General features: G+C 35.8%; 3 protein-coding genes across 11 annotated transcripts in view; 2 read left to right on the plus strand and 1 right to left on the minus strand.

Annotated features, from left to right (window-relative positions):
• Window positions 1-17,708, minus strand: part of NF1 (neurofibromin 1) — a 252,176-nt gene that overhangs the window by 49,572 nt on the left and 184,896 nt on the right. The window lies entirely within an intron of this gene.
• Window positions 502-5,005, plus strand: EVI2A (ecotropic viral integration site 2A). Its single transcript, XM_055401559.2, has 2 exons — window positions 502-657; window positions 3,633-5,005. Exon 2 carries the CDS (start codon window positions 3,654-3,656, stop codon window positions 4,350-4,352), a length of 699 nt encoding a protein of 232 aa, XP_055257534.2. The 5' UTR covers window positions 502-657; window positions 3,633-3,653; the 3' UTR covers window positions 4,353-5,005.
• On the plus strand, window positions 7,911-16,224 carry EVI2B (ecotropic viral integration site 2B). The gene is made up of 2 exons (XM_055401517.2): window positions 7,911-8,039; window positions 14,822-16,224. Exon 2 carries the CDS (start codon window positions 14,835-14,837, stop codon window positions 16,194-16,196), a length of 1,362 nt encoding a protein of 453 aa, XP_055257492.2. The 5' UTR covers window positions 7,911-8,039; window positions 14,822-14,834; the 3' UTR covers window positions 16,197-16,224.

Here is a 17,708-nt window from a genome sequence, read left to right on the forward strand (position 1 = left end):
GAGTGTGTGTGTGTATACACTGCACTTAGATTATAAGGGATTTTTGTTGTCTCTTATAACCTAAGTTTACTAGATATTCTCTCTAAACCACTATTGCATTTCCATACTTGGAAATGCTAGTTATATACATTACTGTTTCTATTATCTGACCAATATTCTGGGTCTCCAAACTCATGTTATCAAATCAGTCTGTGGTATACAAAAACAATTTTTAGAGAAGATTTTAATGCTCAATCTCAGGGGAAATGCTATTTTCTCTTTTTCTGAGAGATACTAACATAGCATTCGAAAGCATATAGCAGACATACATAATAAGCACAGGGTCAGAAGGCATTAAACAGAAAACCCTCCCTACCCTGGAGGCGGGGATTTGTCCTACAAAGCCTCCTGTCATGCCAGTGGCCAAATAGACAAGTTGGAGATTTTTTTTTTTCCCTGTGACATGTGCTTTAGCTGCAGTGGAAAGGAAATGTGTCATCTGTGGTTAGTGGAAAGCTAGCTGTACATATCCTTTTTTTTAAAACTGCAGATTTACTTTAAGGTTCAGATTCTTCAAGTCTATTCTGCTTTAAATTACTTGGAAGCTGTGCTTCAAGAAAAGAAAAGAAGTGGCTTATTAAAATCAGGTTATAAGATTTTGACCAAGCATTTTGTAAGGTAGGTCATATATGTGGCTTTTCTTATGCCTTTTCATTTATAACTTCTTACAGATTAGTGTTTGAGGAAATACTTTTGAACAGTACTTAAGAATCGTACTAACAAAGTAGAATTAGTAATGGAACACGTATGCTGTTTTCTCTGTTCTATTAAGTAAAATTTAAGTAAGAAATGGCAAGAGTTACCATCAACACAGAGCTTTAAATTAAGTAGGATTTGATTTTAGTCTCCTAAGTGAACTGTAAAGTTTTACTTGTTATTAAAATAAGTTTAAAAAACAAATTTCTCATTATTAATGCTTAGGCATTATAAATTTTATTGGAAACTACCAGAGATTGAGGAAAATTTTCATAATATAACCTGGCTTCCATTGCATAAATTAGAGATGTACAGACAGCTCTCTATTCTGAGGCATTTGTAAGGATATCAAAGTCTCATTTTGTTAACAGTTTGTTTATTTGGGGATGACAGTACATCTGGCTGAAGACAATCAACAGGGGGCCTATTATTTATCCTGTGGTGAGCACTGTAAAATGTGTACAAATACTATGATACATATTACACTGCTAATGAACTAATGTGACAAGAATAACTTGCTTTAAATCACTTTTAGCATCTCATGCAGAAGTCCAGTCTAGTATAAAAGGCTGGAAATTATTTGTTAATCCAATTTAAAGTCTTTCTGTTTGTGGAAGAATCACAAGTACTTCCACAAAAATACTTTGTGGAAGTATCCAAAGATGTATGTCATTCAACTTAAAAATTGAATTCAAACACTATTATAGACAAGTCAACGCACAATATCTTTAACTGTCTATAAAAATTATAATCTGAAAAGTTATCTTACTTCTAGAACACATAAGAAAGGGTTTTTCCCCCTCCATATTATCAATAGGAAATATACTTCAGAGGTTAGTTTCTAGTTAGTATTGTTTATTATATGCTACTTTCATTTGTATAACAATATGTCACATTTGGGTTACAAAGAGTCAGACACGACTGAGCAACTGAACTGAACTGATGTCACATTTGTTATTCTCAAATTAACTATATTCAGTTAAAAAAAAAAAAGCATGAGTAGCAACAGTATCTGTGTCACCTGGGAATTGGTTAAAACTCTCAGGTCCCTCCTAGACCTATGGAATAAATCTGCATTAAAAACAAACTCACATCCATGTACTTTCAAGTTTGAGTAGAACTTATACACAATAGGCAAACAGGCACTTTTATTTGGTATATCTCAGGAGACGGAAATGGCAACCCACTCCAGTAACCTTGCCTGGAAAATTCCATGGACAGAGGAGCCTGGTGGTCTACAATCCATGGTGTCACAAAGAGTCACACATGACTGACTGACTCAACAACAGAAGAATAACCTAGTTTTTGCTTCCACTTCCCTATTCATATAAATGCAAACAATAAAACACTCTTACAAAAGTGGCCCAGACAAACTGGAGTACTATTTTAAAAGAGATGGCTCAATAACGGTAATGAATCTTTCCTGTTGGCTTACCAGCACCCAGAACAGACATGCCAGCTGCATTTAAATTTTTGGTCTTATGGTGGGTAACAAAAACTAGGAGCAGAGTTTTCCCCTCTGTGAACTGGATTCCAGCGAGCTCACACCCAAAACCGAAATTCCACTTTTTCATTTATAGGTTGAGACTCTTATGATCTGCACTGACTTCCCACTTGAGTCTGAATCCCATGATCCTGATGTTGTATTTCTATTTTATTGCATAACTTATTTTTAAAGATTATGTCAAAATATTCACAGAAAAATTCTAAGCACAAATAATAATGAGAAAGCTCAATATCTTTTGTTGAACTTTTGAGATTATTCAAAAGAAATTTGCCTCTTTTCCTCTGTAATGCCAGAGGTTTGGGATGAGAAAAGTGGCATGCCTTTGCTTTCAGAAAGCCACAGTAACTCAGGGGCCACAGAGGTGAAGAGAGACCCGTCATCATAAAAGTGCTTTCATGAGTACTGGGAATATATTTCTAAGCACTAGCTTTTTTATTCTAAGCTTCAAGATAAACACCCAGGGAGAAAAAAGAACATCTCGAATTTCTACTTGAGGTCCATTTTCTCTTGGTTGCTACCATACTTCCCCCTTCCTGAGCCCCCCGCAAAACTATTTGCATTTTCTTCTCATACATGAAGCAAAATGTCACATTTCTCCTTTACTATACAGATGGGTGACTCATTTGTTAGAGGATGGGGAGTTTCTGCAAGGAGTTTCCTTAAATGGTCAGGAAAAAAAAAGGAGGAATCAAAAAAGTAAAAGCAGAAGTATGTGACTCAAAGCTAAATTCTTCTAGCATGCTCAAGAGGGAGGAAACTCTTTTAAACAAGGGTATTTGGTTTACAATGATTAGTAGTTATCTATAATGCTACCTTTTAGCATTTAAAAAATAAGAGAAATTAAATTGTTTCTTTATATGTAGCCTAGTAGAAAAAAGATCAGTTCAGAAGGAATTCAAACAGGAAAGCACATGTCAGGCATGAGTGTTCAGTCAGTTCAGTTCCGTCGCTCAGTCGTGTCCGACTCTCCGCGACCCCATGAATCACAGCACGCCAGGCCTCCCTGTCCATCACCAACTCCCGGAGTTCACTCAAACTCATGTCCACAGAGTCGGTGATGCCATCCAGCCATCTCATTCTTGGTCGTCCCCTTCTCCTCCCACCCCCAACCTTTCCCAGCATCAGAGTCTTTTCCAGTGAGTCAACTCGTCGCATGAGGTGGCCAAAGTATTGCAGCTTCAGCTTTAGTATCAGTCCTTCCAGAGAACACCCAGGATTGATCTCCCTTAGAATGGACTGGTTGGATCTCCTGGCGGTACAAGGGACTCTCAAGAGTCTTCTCCAAATAGCTAAAACTTATCAACTGTCTATCCATCTTTTAATGACAATTACCAAAACTAGGAACCATTATTCTTTCACAAGTTAACAAATTATATTTCTATCCCTACAGATTACCAGTACACTCACAGACATGGGACACACGGGACATTACCTGCATCTTGCCTTTCTGATGACAACAGCTTTTTCTTTGTCTCCTGGAACGAAAGCCAACTATACCCATCTGTGGGATAACAATACTACTGTCTTGGATCCAGATATTCACAACAAGATGGACAGAAGCCAAAAAGAAAACTTCAATACAAACCCTAACACTCCTGAAGCAGATGAAAAAGATAATTCTACAAACATGCCTGAAACAGCACCAACATCTCACATCGCGTTTTTAACTCCTCAATCTGAACTGGAGCTTTATGTATCTTCTGTTGTCAGGAACAGTTCTCCAACAGTACAGAGCATTGAAAACACAAGCAAAAGTCCCAGTGAAGTTTTCAAAAAGGGTGTCTGTGAGGACAACAACAACAAAATGGCTATGCTAGTCTGCTTAATCATAATTGCCGTGCTCTTTCTTATCTGTACCATTCTATTTCTATCAACTGTGGTTCTGGCAAACAAAGTCTCATCTCTCAGACGGTCAAAACAAGTAGGCAAGCGTCAGCCTAGGAGCAATGGTGATTTTCTGGCAAGCAGTGGTCTCTGGCCTGCTGAATCAGACACTTGGAAAAGAGCAAAACAGTTCACAGTGCCCAACCTAATGATGCAATCTACAGGAGTGCTCACAGCTACAAGGGAAAGAAAAGACGAAGGAGGAACTGAAAAACTCACTAACTAATAGATGCTTTAGTGAAGAAAAATGCAAAGTAGCAATGAGAAAGTTTCTGGGGTAAAAATGAAGTCAGTTTGACATTTAATGCCAAGGTGTTGGTCTGATGGCCTAAAATTTGACATGGCTGGCCTTGCTTAGAAACAAGCAAGTGAGAAGGGAAGAAGTATGCCTGCTTACTTAATTATTTAAACTGTGTCTGACACTGTTTTAAAAAGCAACTAATAAAATGACCAAGCATTCAAGGAAGGTTCTAAAGACAAGTTGAGGGAACTGACTAATAGAGTTAGAAAGAGGCAATTTATGAGTTTTTCTTGTTCAGCAATAGTAGCTACATGATCTTTGTCCAAATATACGTAAACTTTGAAGAGTTTCAGTGTGTCATTTGAGGCTATTATATACTTTAACATCTAACAGAAGTCACATTCCTAATGCATAGAGTTGAACTGTATAGTTACATGGTACTTTCTTTGCTGAATGTGACAGAATCCATACCAGTTCACCTGTAAACACGGCTAATGTTATGCCAGATGCTTTCATCTTTACATGTGGTGTACATAAAAAAGTTATTTTCTACTATATTTAATTAAAACTTTAAATTTTGTATAATAAATTAAGATGATAGAATAAAAGTGACTATGTATATTTGCATTCACTTTATCATTTTAGAGGATACACAGCAAAGATCAATAAGAAACAGAGTACAACTGAAACAGAGGAGATCTGCAGCCGCAACAGAATGCTGAGTGTAAATGTGGAACATACCTTGCTGTTTAAGTGTAATGTAACTCTATAAACATTGCTTATGGGATTTTTTAACAGCAAATATCCAAAGGCTGATTAGTTTTTGGACTTTGAGAGTGCCAAGTGACCTAATAAACCAATTTTATTTTTTTACTATCCAATATGACATGAGCAAAGGGAAGATGTGTACGTGTGTGTGTGTTCTAATTTGGAAAACAGGATACTCAGGTAATTGTTGAATGTCTAAAGAAATTGGGTTCAAGTAAAATAGTGGCTTACATTTAAGCCAAGACTTTCATCTTCAATTTAATATATTGCAAAAATTGCTTTGAGAGGCTTTCCAACTGTCCACCAAAACTGACACAGAGCATACTTAATTAAAGACCAGGCCACTCTTAAAAATCTCATCCCTTGTTGAGCATTTATTTTGGGAAATATGCTAGACATTTAAGGAAACATTTATATATATGTATGTGTTTTTATTTTTCTTTTTTACAATTCAATTTGCTTTGACAAATGTTTACACACATCAACACCTTTTAACCAACAAATAGAACATTTTCTCAGAAAGTTCCTTTAGGCCTCCTTCCAGTCTCTATCTCCACCCCCTAACAATGGCCATTGCTTTTTTTATAAAATAATTTTAAGTATAACTGCTTTACAATGTTGTGTTTGTTTCTGCTGTACGACAAAAGGAGTCAGCTGTATACATACACAACCCCTCCCTCTTAAACCTCCCACTCACACCCTCAATTCCACCCCTCTCGGTCATCACAGCTGAGGAAACATTTCCTAGCTGAGGAAACATTTTACATATTTATATATTTTTTTTCCAAGTATTACTGTAACTCTTTCTAGGTAAGTAATTCACATCCTGACTGAGATTCAGAATCACCTGAAGAGTTTAACTCACCAATGGGTAAGTTACACCCTTCCTCCTCATTTAAATGGGGTGAACTCCAGATAGAGGCATTGATAATTTTTGCATAATTCCCTAGATCATACTGCTCTTGGTCATCAGATTAAAACTGTAAAATTTCCATTGCTCCAAAGATCTAGATAGGTTACATTTTTTTTTTAAGGTTACATCTTAAAATGAGAGAGGGGAAAACAGCATCAATTTTATTATCAATTTTTTACCAATTTATAAAAAAATCCATTTCCCAAATAACAAATCATAGCCCTATTATTCCAGAAAATGGTAAACATCAACAAAGGGAAAAGGAAAGCAAGAGAAAGCTCATGCCAATTGTGGTAACATCAGGTTATCTTTTGAAGGGTAAAAAGGATCAGATTTGAAATGAACCTGGGCAGAGCTCCCATTTTGTGCATATCAAAACTCTGAGATTGTGCACTAAAACAAACAGTAATAACACAAAGCAGTCCTTGAATCAAGAAACTGAAAACAAATCACTGTGTTTTTAAAAATAAGAAATTAACTAGGCAACTACTTTCATATGCAACACATAGGCTGAACATCTCACAAAACAGAAAGCTCCTATTGCAGAAATCTTTAAAATTTATCCCTCACTATCTTGGCTATTTAATACACATCCTCAGACTGACAACATCCAATGGTAGTTCATGAAAGTGGTTCATTCCGTTTCAAACTTAACCACTGTTTAAAAAGATGACAGGTTAAGATGTTTTGAGTTCAAAAGTTACTTTTGAACAAGGACACTTTTCTTAATTTAGGGATTTAAAAATAGTGAAACAAAAGTTTATAGCATATTTTAAAATTATGTAGCATACTTTATATTATATTGGGTTGACCAAAAAGTTCATTTGGGTTTTTCCATAACATCTTACAGAAAAACCCAAACTTTTTGGCCAATTCAATATATATAGCAAATTATATTCTATAAAATAAGTTTATAGCATATTTAAAAAAAAATCTTCTTTTTCTACCAAGTTATAAGTGCCCTGAAATTAAGAACTAGGTCTTAATTATCTGTGTTCCTCAGCAGTGACCAGGGGAAAGCAGAGCATGGTTTAATGCTTACTATATCTACTATGATAGGTGTGATGCTTGGCACTTTACATTTATTTAATCCCATAATACATTTATAAATTAAGAATTATGATCTCCATTTTTCAGATGAGAGAGTCTAGAAGGTGAGATGCTCAAAGAAATGTGTTTTCATTCTGACTCATACTGTTCTCAACATACTTATTAGTTAACTTATTTAAAAGATGATTGCCAATTTATTTTTACTTGGCACTGACAATTAGCTACTTTGTGGGTAACTAAAGAGTTGTGGACTTGAACTTAAAAATCATTTAGGAAACTACTTGGAAAAAATTAATCATACTTTTACCTGGGTTTAGCCTAAATTATGTAAGAGGAAATATTTTATCTTATTGAATCCTCTCAAAACCTAGTAACAGAAATATTCCTCCAGAGGAGGAAACGGTGATTCAGAAGTATAACGACCTGCCTAAGGTCACACAAGTAAACAGGACACATCATTTGTTATGAAAAGAAATCTCACTATGGGTAGTAACCCGACTGGCAGTTTTTCCTTATATAACTTTCTCTCCAAGGTTCTATTTTAAGTATTTAAACTATATAATCACATTACTGTGTGCTGCAGTCCATGGGGTCTCAGAGAGTCAGACACCACCGAGCGACTGAACTGACTGAATCATGTTACTAGAGAGTCTCAAATGTTTACTTATAAATGTTAATTAAAAGCACTCAAATCATGTAGCTCAAAATTGTGTTTCAAATTAAGCTCTGTTAAAGTAGTACTTTCTTAGTCATTTTGTGGCTTATTGCACTTCCGGAACCAACTATTGATAAACTTCCTCTTTCTCTACAGAGACTATTTCAATGTGCTAGAGGATCATTTTTAATCTGAACTGAACCACTTTTTGCTTTCTTAGCCAAAGCACCAAAATGTCCAGTTAGAACAAGAATCTAGCCTTCTGCAAAGGAAATTAACAGCCAAGGTAAGACAATTTCACACAGGCAATCTGGTTTGATCTTTGTTTTATATAAAATTTACCTTTGTCTGACTCTTTGTGACTCCATGAACTGTAGCCAGTCAGGCTCCTCTGTCCATGGGACTTCCCAGGCAAGAATACTGGAGTGGGCTGCCATTTCCTTCTCCAATTTTTAAAACTAAAATGTTATTACTGTTTTAAACTTAAAGTCTGATAGTCTAAAGATATCTATAACAGGTACTGTGGTTTTGTTGCATGGACTTTCAAAAATTCAGTGTTGAGCCTGCCTTGGAGAAAAATTTTCAACTAGGTTTATATAATATAAACCCTTTAAAGTTTATTCAATCATTATGTTTGTTGACCTCAGTTCTGTAATTAAAAGAAATAAAACTACAGCCAAGGCAGATAAAGCTAAGAGTTGGAAATAAAACTAGAATTCATCAGCTATGGCTGAATCTACAACCCCAAAGTACCAACTGTTAAAAAATTTTTATTTTCTCTATATGAAAATTTCCTATATATAACATAATCCATAGGTTTAAATTATTTTTATTTTTTAATCCCCTTCAGTTTCCATAGTAAGAATGGTCACCTTCACTTAATTTAAAAATAAACAAAGGTGATTAGATGAGACACTCAATGATCATTATTAAATATGCTTTTTTACACAAATAGAATTTTAGTAATAATGATGACATGAAAATATTATCACTAACTTTTAAAGCTAAGAAAAAAAATGCTATGGTAAAACGCGTGGACATATACTCATCACTACATATTTATGTCACATATTATCTAAGTCTTTAGTAAGCAGTATAAAATAGATATGGAAAATAAAACTCATAAAACAGAAAGTTGCTAACATGCAGAAAAGATGTTTTCTCTGAGTAACTTGGACAATTGCAAACCGAATATCCTCCAAAATAAAAACTGCCAAGAGTTTATTTACACAGACTAGTAATATCATAGAATGGTAAATTCATAGTGGGTAATATCCTACTTCAACATTTCATAAAGTACTTATGACTTTCTCTTATAGAAGTCCACTTCAGATTTCTTCTAAGTAACTATTACAGAAATTAATACAGAAAGATTTTTATCATTTTTTGGATAATGCTTATCCATATCTTTTTAAAGAATCTGAACCAAATGTAGGGTTTAATAGTGCCTGTGTTTTCCAACTAATCCCTATATAATTTCACTCAGAGGGAAATTATGAATTCTGAGTAAGTCTGAATTTTTTAAATGAAAATCTGATGCCTGTCAATGTCCAATCTTTAAAAGTCATACCAATTATGCTAGTTTATAGGCTAACTAATCAACACTCCCACAATTGTCTTCCTAGTCACAGGACTAAAATGGTCTTCTGGTAGTTCTTGTTCAGCCTTTTAAAAAGCTAACTCCAAATGTTACTTACATTATCTATTCCCAGAAAGTTCACATCTCTTTTCCTCCGAAAGCACTCCTATTTCAGAATTTTACTATGAATGTAATGGAAGGAAAGACATCTTACAGGACTGACTGATTTCTGTATCAGTGCCAATACTTAGAGCTGTGACACTCTGGCAAATTATCCAACTTCTCTGTGTCTCAGTTTTATCTGTAAAGTGACGATAACATCACCTTCCTCATTAAAACAGGAGAGTGCCAAACATCTGGCATGTACTTAGTAAATGGTAGCTATTTTTGATAAAAGATAGTCATCAAATAATTCCTATCATAGTTCAAAGTTAATTTCCCCTTGCTGCTTTTCGTCAAGATACAGAATTGCTGTCTTCTTCCTTTTCTGGTTTCATAACTTTACTAGCGGGAGATACAATACCACTAAATTTTAATCTATTATATATGTATTATAACAAAGTAACTGAAACTCAGATGTTATTTTTTGATACTGCTACCTGTATTTGCCTTATCTAGGATATGCCCGCCAAATCTTCTTGATTCCTCTTTAAAAGACAATAACATCTCTCTTACTATATCCAATTTAGCATCAGTTTTACATGCTAAACTCTTTACGTACTTATGCATTAAAGGGACTCCTACTTTAACTGCTTCTCAAATGCTTAGTTAAAACAGCTGATGTTTTTCTTCTAAAATTTTTTCAATATTCAGGAGAAACAAAGAACCAAAATCTGAGTTAAACCTCAAGAGTCCCAACCTAAAATAATGAGCAAAATACTGCCATATAAAGGTAGACAAATTCAGGGTTTGCCTGAGCAGCAGACTAGGGAAATTCTAGAAAAAATGGTATATAGATTGTTCATAGGTTATTTAGAGTAATTACAAGTAGCCTCTGAGCGCCAAAAAACAGCGGGGGGGGGGTGGGGTGTGGGGCAGGGGGGAGCAGGGAATCTTAAGGATGCTTAGAGCAGACAGGAGTCCTGAAATGAAAGGTGAGTGAGTTTGAGAAGATGGGTGACCTAAGGCCTGTCCTCCATTTTGAGAACACTGTTCCTCTGCTGATTCCTGCATCCGCAAAGGCAGAAAGCAGCATTCTGTGGTTCCTTCTCTCACTTACTCTGGTCTTCTCCTCCAACTTCTGATTTTGTTCGCTTTAGCTTTCTACCCTAACATCCTGCTAAATACATAATCACTATTTGTTCTTCAGCCTTTTATTCACTTTTCTTTCAATACCTTCTCTAATCAATTTACCTCCCCATTCCATGTATTTGCTGTTTATCCTTTGTTTGGCTTTATTTTTCTCTTTTGTGTTATTTTTTATTTCTTTGCATTCTTTTTTCATTTCACTGTATCCAACATTTTCTCCTTTTTACTCCTTTGCCCCTCCTATGGTTCTTTCTTTCTACCTTCTCCTGCAGAAATAATGTTGGTATTTCAGGTACACATGGCCTACATATACACACACACACACACACATATAAAACACATACACATGGCCTACATATACACACATACACACACACACATAAAACACATATGTTAAGTAACTTTCTGCACTGGTAATAACACTGCCCTCACTGTCACTGAACTAGAAAAAAAAAAAGTCAGTTTCTTCACTACTATACCTCTCCCCATCATTTACTCTTCTTTTAAATCCTATTCCTTTTCTCTGGACTATTCTGAATTGCTATAGCAGAATTCTAAGACAGATTTGAGCATTCCAGTGTAGCAGGAGGGTATAGGTAACTGAGGAGCTGGAGAAAGGGGTAGGATAGGTGAAAAACAGAATTTGGTTTTAATACTGATGTAACCGTTAAATGACAAGTGGAAAAATCTCACACACTTTAAGGTCCTATGACGTTCCTATTAACAAAAGAGGCTATGCCCTACCAAAATTGACCATACAAACTCAACTGGGTTTATAATTATGTTCCTATCTGGGTTCTTTCCTTCTCTAATGTCTTTTTTAGCTAACTGAAAAAAGGAACTGTGAAGGTTTTTTAAAAGTTTTAAGAAAAGTCACAAGATACATTCTTTCTTGGTTGAAGATAATTCATGGCCTATGTTTTCTGTTGCTCTGGATGGCATTTTTTAGAAAACTAAAGTGAATCTCTAAAGAATAACACTTTCTAATAAGGCCTTCTTTGGGGAAAGAGGTAATCTGTAAGAACAGTAGGTAGGGACTGCATGGATGATAACCGTGTAGAGATGATTTAAATTTCCATATTTATGCCAAAAGTGTCAAAATTTTCCCTATTAAACCCTTAAGGCATAATTTAATAACTTAGATTTTACCTCTCTACTTACAGTCTAACCATCTGAATGAGATGGTTAGATATCATCACTGACTCAATGAACATTTTGAATAAACTCTGGAAGAGAAAGGAGGACAGAGGAGCTTCGCGTGCTACACAGTCCATGGGGCTGCAAAGAGTCAGACATGACTTAGCAACTGAACAGCAACAATTACATTCTGGAAGAAGTATTAATAAATAGCAAAAAACTGAAATGGAAAAGAACCAAGAAGCCCGATTATAGGTTAACTGTTTACTGAGCTGCTAACACATACAGCATTCTGGTGTAAAGAAATCAACATATAAAAACATGAGACAATTTGGAGTAGCAGAAATAGCATATGCTAAATCAGATGGGTCTGTGGGTATAAATTCCCTGTCTGTCACTAATAGTGACATAACATTTGGCAAATTGCTTAACACATTTAAATTTGTCTCTTTATCTGTAAATCAAAGATTTCTCCATCTTTCTCACAAAATTATGTAAAAGTTAAATGAAATGAAGTATGTAAAACACCTGAGACGGTACAGCATCTTAGGATGCTCTAGATAAGGATTTTTCTTTGTTACTTTCTGCCTTCTTCAAAGTCCTTTATAATCTTATTTGAGGTGATGGAGATAACAAAAAGAAAATGTGAAAAGTTAAGAAATAAAAAATAAACACAATTATTTGAGAGAAAAGAAGTGTGAGTGTGGTACATACAAGAAGAATTATCCAAGGAACCATAAAGAGAACAAGAACGAGGGGGAATTCAGGGAATGGCTGAGCTTTCTGGGCTGTGCTCAGTCACAGAGAATTTGGTCTAAGAAGGGAATTTAAGCTGAGGTTTGACAGATACAGTTAGGCAACCAGAACAGGGAAGAGACTGGGTTTAGAAAAAAGAACACACTCTCAGAGGGTGAAGAATAGCATAATTAAAAGTGTCTGTTAAGGGGAGAAAAAGTGTATGTTTAGGAAGTATGTAGATGAGGAAGAAGCTAAATGAGAAGTTTCAGTCATGATATATGAGTCTGGACTGGTAAACTCAGACCAGAAACAGAAAACTCAGTCTAGATTTTTACTAGAAAAGTACGGGAGATGGTGAAGGACAGGGAAGCCTGGAGTACTGCAGTCCATGGGGTCACAAAGAGTCAGACATGAGCAACTGAACAACAATAAGCAAGGGAGCAATGTCTTGATCAAACCTGGTGGTCAGAAGATTAATTCATCAGCAGTGTGCAGGGGAATTTAAAGGAGAAATATTTTAAAATTAAACCTTTAAGTATTAAAGAGAAAATAAAAAGCAGGACACTACACAGGAAAAAAAAAATCACATTCCTTCTCCTCTACTAAAATAGGGTAATTTATCATCACTATGTACAAAGTGGTAGAGGAATAAGCAAAGAAAACCACTCAAATATGCTAAAAGTCTATTTCTTTGCAAACTTGAGGGAGTTCCTTGTCTGTTACTGAACCTTCCACCAAGGCTTGTACAGACCATCGTATCTCTCAGATTGGCTTAAAAAAATCACAGAGAAACTATAATTTCAAATCATATTGACCAGGATTTAAAACCCAGAGATTTTCCTTTCCCTAATATTAAGAAATAACCAAATTGTTACCATTGTGTTTAAAGATGTATGAATCAAGTATTACATACAGAGCTGAAAACTAGCCTTACTTTAGAGATAAGACATTTGAGACCAGGAGAGATTAATTGACTAGTTATGGTTAGATAGATCTTTAGGCCACAGAAATAGAAATGAAACTTGAAAAAACTCTTCAAGTTTTAGCATCTGCCACATCCCACAGGTCACCCTACCCCACAAACTTAAACATATGCCTCGTTTTCCTTTGCCTGCATGTTGTTCCCCTGGCTGGAATATTTTATTTACTTAGTTCTTACAGACCTTTCAAGATTCAGTTCAAGTTTTACTTCTCTGAGAAACCTTCCCTGAAGCTCTCCCAGGCTAGCTTAGTTCCTCTGTGCATCTCCTGCATACCTTTCTGAGAAAACTTATCAAATTAGATTTATTTATTGTTTCTACTACTAGAAAAAGAATTTTTTTTTAATTTTGGTATCTCCTAAACCAGAACAGAGCCATAAAAAACATGGTGCTTATCAATAAATAAATGAAGTAGCAGCAAGACTACTCCCTCAACCAGACTCGAAGAGCATTTTAGGATTGTCGAGTACGAGTTGAATTGAATCCAATATGAGATTCTAATATAAAGACACTGTCCTGGACACTGACATAGCTGCAAGGTTACTTAATAGGTTGTGGGCATGAGAAACTCACAAGGGTGATACCATTAGCAAAAACAGAAGTCAGGAGAAGGGTCACTTTTAAGATGAAGATGAATTCTGACTTAAATACGCTGAATTTGCTGATAGTGAGATATATACATGGCAATGTCCACCAAGAAATCATCCAAATGGAACAAGAATTAAGGAAATTTAGGCTGGATACACAGGTTTGGGAGCTAGAGGTTAAAGGTGAGAGGTGACACCTGATAGATTCAGGACTAAGAAAAGCAGTGAAAAGTGAAGACAGAATACATATCAAGTACCGTATTTAGGATGCAAAAGAAACACACGAGCTAGTGAGATGAATATGAAAGGAAAATTACTCCAAAGAGCTACTTGAATAGCAGTGAAGGAATAATCAACAGTGTCAAAAGTGATCAAGAGAAAAAAAAGAAAACAAACCACTGGATTAAATAATAGATGGTTACTGGCGCCCTTCGAGGCAGCAGGATCAATGTATTTCTAGTAGTAAACAGAGGAAAAAGTAGTGTGCACATGGTACCCATGTACAGAGCCTATGCATTTGAGATGTACGACTATGAAATGAAGGACTGTAATGCAATAAACCTACAGGGGCAACAGTACCAAGTATAAATCTTATGGAAGAATTAAGAGAGATTACTGCCTTTGGGGTCTAAATGTCATATGATAAGTTATAGTTAAGAGCTGTTCATGTTAGCTTGGAGTGTATCAAGTCTAAATTAGGAATGATAAATATTTATCAAGTACCTACCTACTTTATGCCAGATACTAAATGATACCTAATTATCTTTCTTTCTTTTATCATAAAACTACTGGTAAAAAGGAAACATTCTGAAATGGATCTCAAGTATTTCATCTTAATTTTGTTTTGTGGACACCTGAATGATACTTTTTTCTCAGAGACAGAAGCAACTACAACAGAGAAGCAACCACAATCTACTTTATTTAGACCATCAATGCCGGAGAATTTTCAGGGCACGATAGAGAATCCTTCAAGTCAACCAACACAGTTCAACAACCTATCTTTTGAACAACCAATAACAACTGCCAAAGTTGCTGCTGGACAACCAACACCACTTGCCTATGCTTCTTCTGGGAAACCAGCAGCACATACTTCTGCTGGACAACCACTTGTCTATAATGTCACCAGAAAAACAATGCAAATAGCCAACACCTCCTTCCAAGGAACAGCACTGCCTGTGTTTACCTCTGCCATACAGCTATCACCATCTGCCTATTCTTCTACCAGACAATCACCACCATCAGTTTATACTCCTACTCAACAACCATCATCTACCCTCACCTCTTCCAGGAAATCAATACCCCCGACTGTTCATGAAATATCCATACAACCAACACCAACTGTCAACAGTTCACCTAGGAAGACACCAGGATTCAACTTCGAATTTAGCAGTACAACAAATGTCCCAAAGGAAGCCAATTATGATAATTCAATAGCAGCCATATTAATTGGTGCAATTCTGACTACTATGTTGGTAGTTATACTCATGATTGTATTATGGAAATGTTTGCGAAAACCAGTGTTAAATGATCAAAATTGGGCAGGTAGGTCTCCGTTTGCTGATGGCGAAACCCCTGACATATGTTTGGATAACATTAGAGAAAATGAAGCATTCCCAAAACGTTCATCAATTATTTCACTTATGGTCTGGAAACCAAGCAAAAGTGCACTTTTAGCAGATGACTTAGAAATTAAGTTGTTTGAATCAAATGAAAACACCGATGATTCTAACAATCCCAAAACAGAGAGAATAAAAGATCAGGCAAATCGTACATCAGAAGACAGTGGTGATGGATCAACAATCGGCACGGCTGTTTCCTCTTCAGATGACGCAGATCTGCCTCCACCACCTGCTTCCCTTCCTGATACCGAAGGACAGGAGGGGAACAAATCCGACAAACCCACAATGATAACTGAATCTCCTCTTCCAAACGATTCCACCAATCTCCCACCATCTCTAGACTGTCTCAGTCAAATCTCTGAACATCATAATTCTGAGTCCAAACAGTCATTTCCACCTCCCCCTGACTCATTTAACTTGACCGTGCCACCAGGAGATTTTATGAAAAGCCAGGAAGATTCCAACAATGAGATCCAATTTCAGGAATTTCCTATTCCTCCTGACTTTGATCAAGATCTCAATGAATCTCTGCCACCCCCACCTGCAGAACTGTAATAAATATTACTACTTGCTTTAAAACTGATTTTCTATTCTTCTCAAAGGACTCCAATATTTTGTTTTTCTTCCTGTGATGAGATACATTAAATGGCAATTGGTAGCCAATTTTGATTTTTATTCAGGAACTACCTGAAATCTGCTCAAAGCCTATGTATATAAGTGGAACTTATTTATGCCTATAGGACCTAACTTTAATGTATGGTATATTTTACAAATGTGGATGGTATGTGTATCAATAACTTAACCATTCTGGAAACAAGCAACATACATATACTTATTATTACCCAATAGATATGTTTTTCCTGAAAAGCTGTGTATAAAGTTACCTTGGTTAAACTTTATTTTTCTATTTCAAAATTTGAGGAGGAGTGTGTCTGAGAATTTAAATGCATATACCAAGTTTTAAACAAAACTTTAAGTTTTAAATTAATACCTCAGCTATTAAATAAATATTACAAGGTTGTGGGGATGAGAGATGAAAATGCGTGTGTTTGAGAATAAATTTCCTTTTAGCTCTCATTGGAAACTGAAAGACAAACATATTAAAACATCACACTGGGCAGTTGAGCTGGGGACACCTAGGCCCATAAAATGTAGACATAGACATTTTCCTATCTTGTTGGGGGAGCACAAATTTTAAAACTAGCCTCTTTAAAAAGTTTCTTATTTTTTTTTGGCCAGGCTACATAGCTTGCAGGATCTTAGCGCTCCCCAACCAGGGACTGAACCCAGGCCTCTAGTAGTGAAAGCATGGAGCTCTAACCACTGAACCATCAGGGAGTTCCCAGTTGATTTTGTACATGCCTCAAGCACCCAAGCAAACTGAAATCTTATTAAAAAACAAAACAAACGAAACAAAACCTCTATGGCTCCATTCCAAAAAACTCTTAAACCACCTTTCTCACACAGAATTTCATCTTTTATTCACTACCTGACAAGTGATAATGAGTTATCAGAGTAGGGGGTAGGCCCATTCTTTGTTAAAGTCAAGGTATAGCTTCACTGCCTTACTCACATGGAGATGCAAGCCCATGCCTGCAAAAGTGCTTCTCTGCCGAAAAGTGTGAATTCTTCCTCCTTATCCTACCTGAACTCCTGAGGGAAACACTCACTTAGAATGAAAGATGGTGGCTTTGGTGGTAACTTACCCTTTGTGAACTGCTCATAGTTCTGGAATTTTCCAGAATAATACATTTACTAGTAGCACTGGTGTTCAAGAAACTAACAAAGCTTCATCTTAATAAAAACTAGCAGACTTTTGGACATTGAATGTTTCTTTACTAGTAAAACCTTTTTATCTGCAGAAACATTACCTTGAGCTTATTTTTCTTGAATAAGCATGATATTGTCAATCTTATGTTGGTTTCCCTCTGTCTTCCACACTAAGAAGTTTCTTTCATGTGTTTTTCAAACTTACCATTTTTAAGGTTAACTTATTCAGTAACAATTAGGAGTTTAAGAGTTTGACATGCCTTTTTTGCTTTATATGTAAGATTGTTATCTAATGAG

This window comes from Moschus berezovskii, chromosome 20 (genome assembly GCF_049115385.1).
Source record: "Moschus berezovskii isolate FMDL1 chromosome 20, NW_MosBer_1.0, whole genome shotgun sequence".
Classification (NCBI taxonomy): Eukaryota; Metazoa; Chordata; class Mammalia; order Artiodactyla; family Moschidae; genus Moschus; species Moschus berezovskii.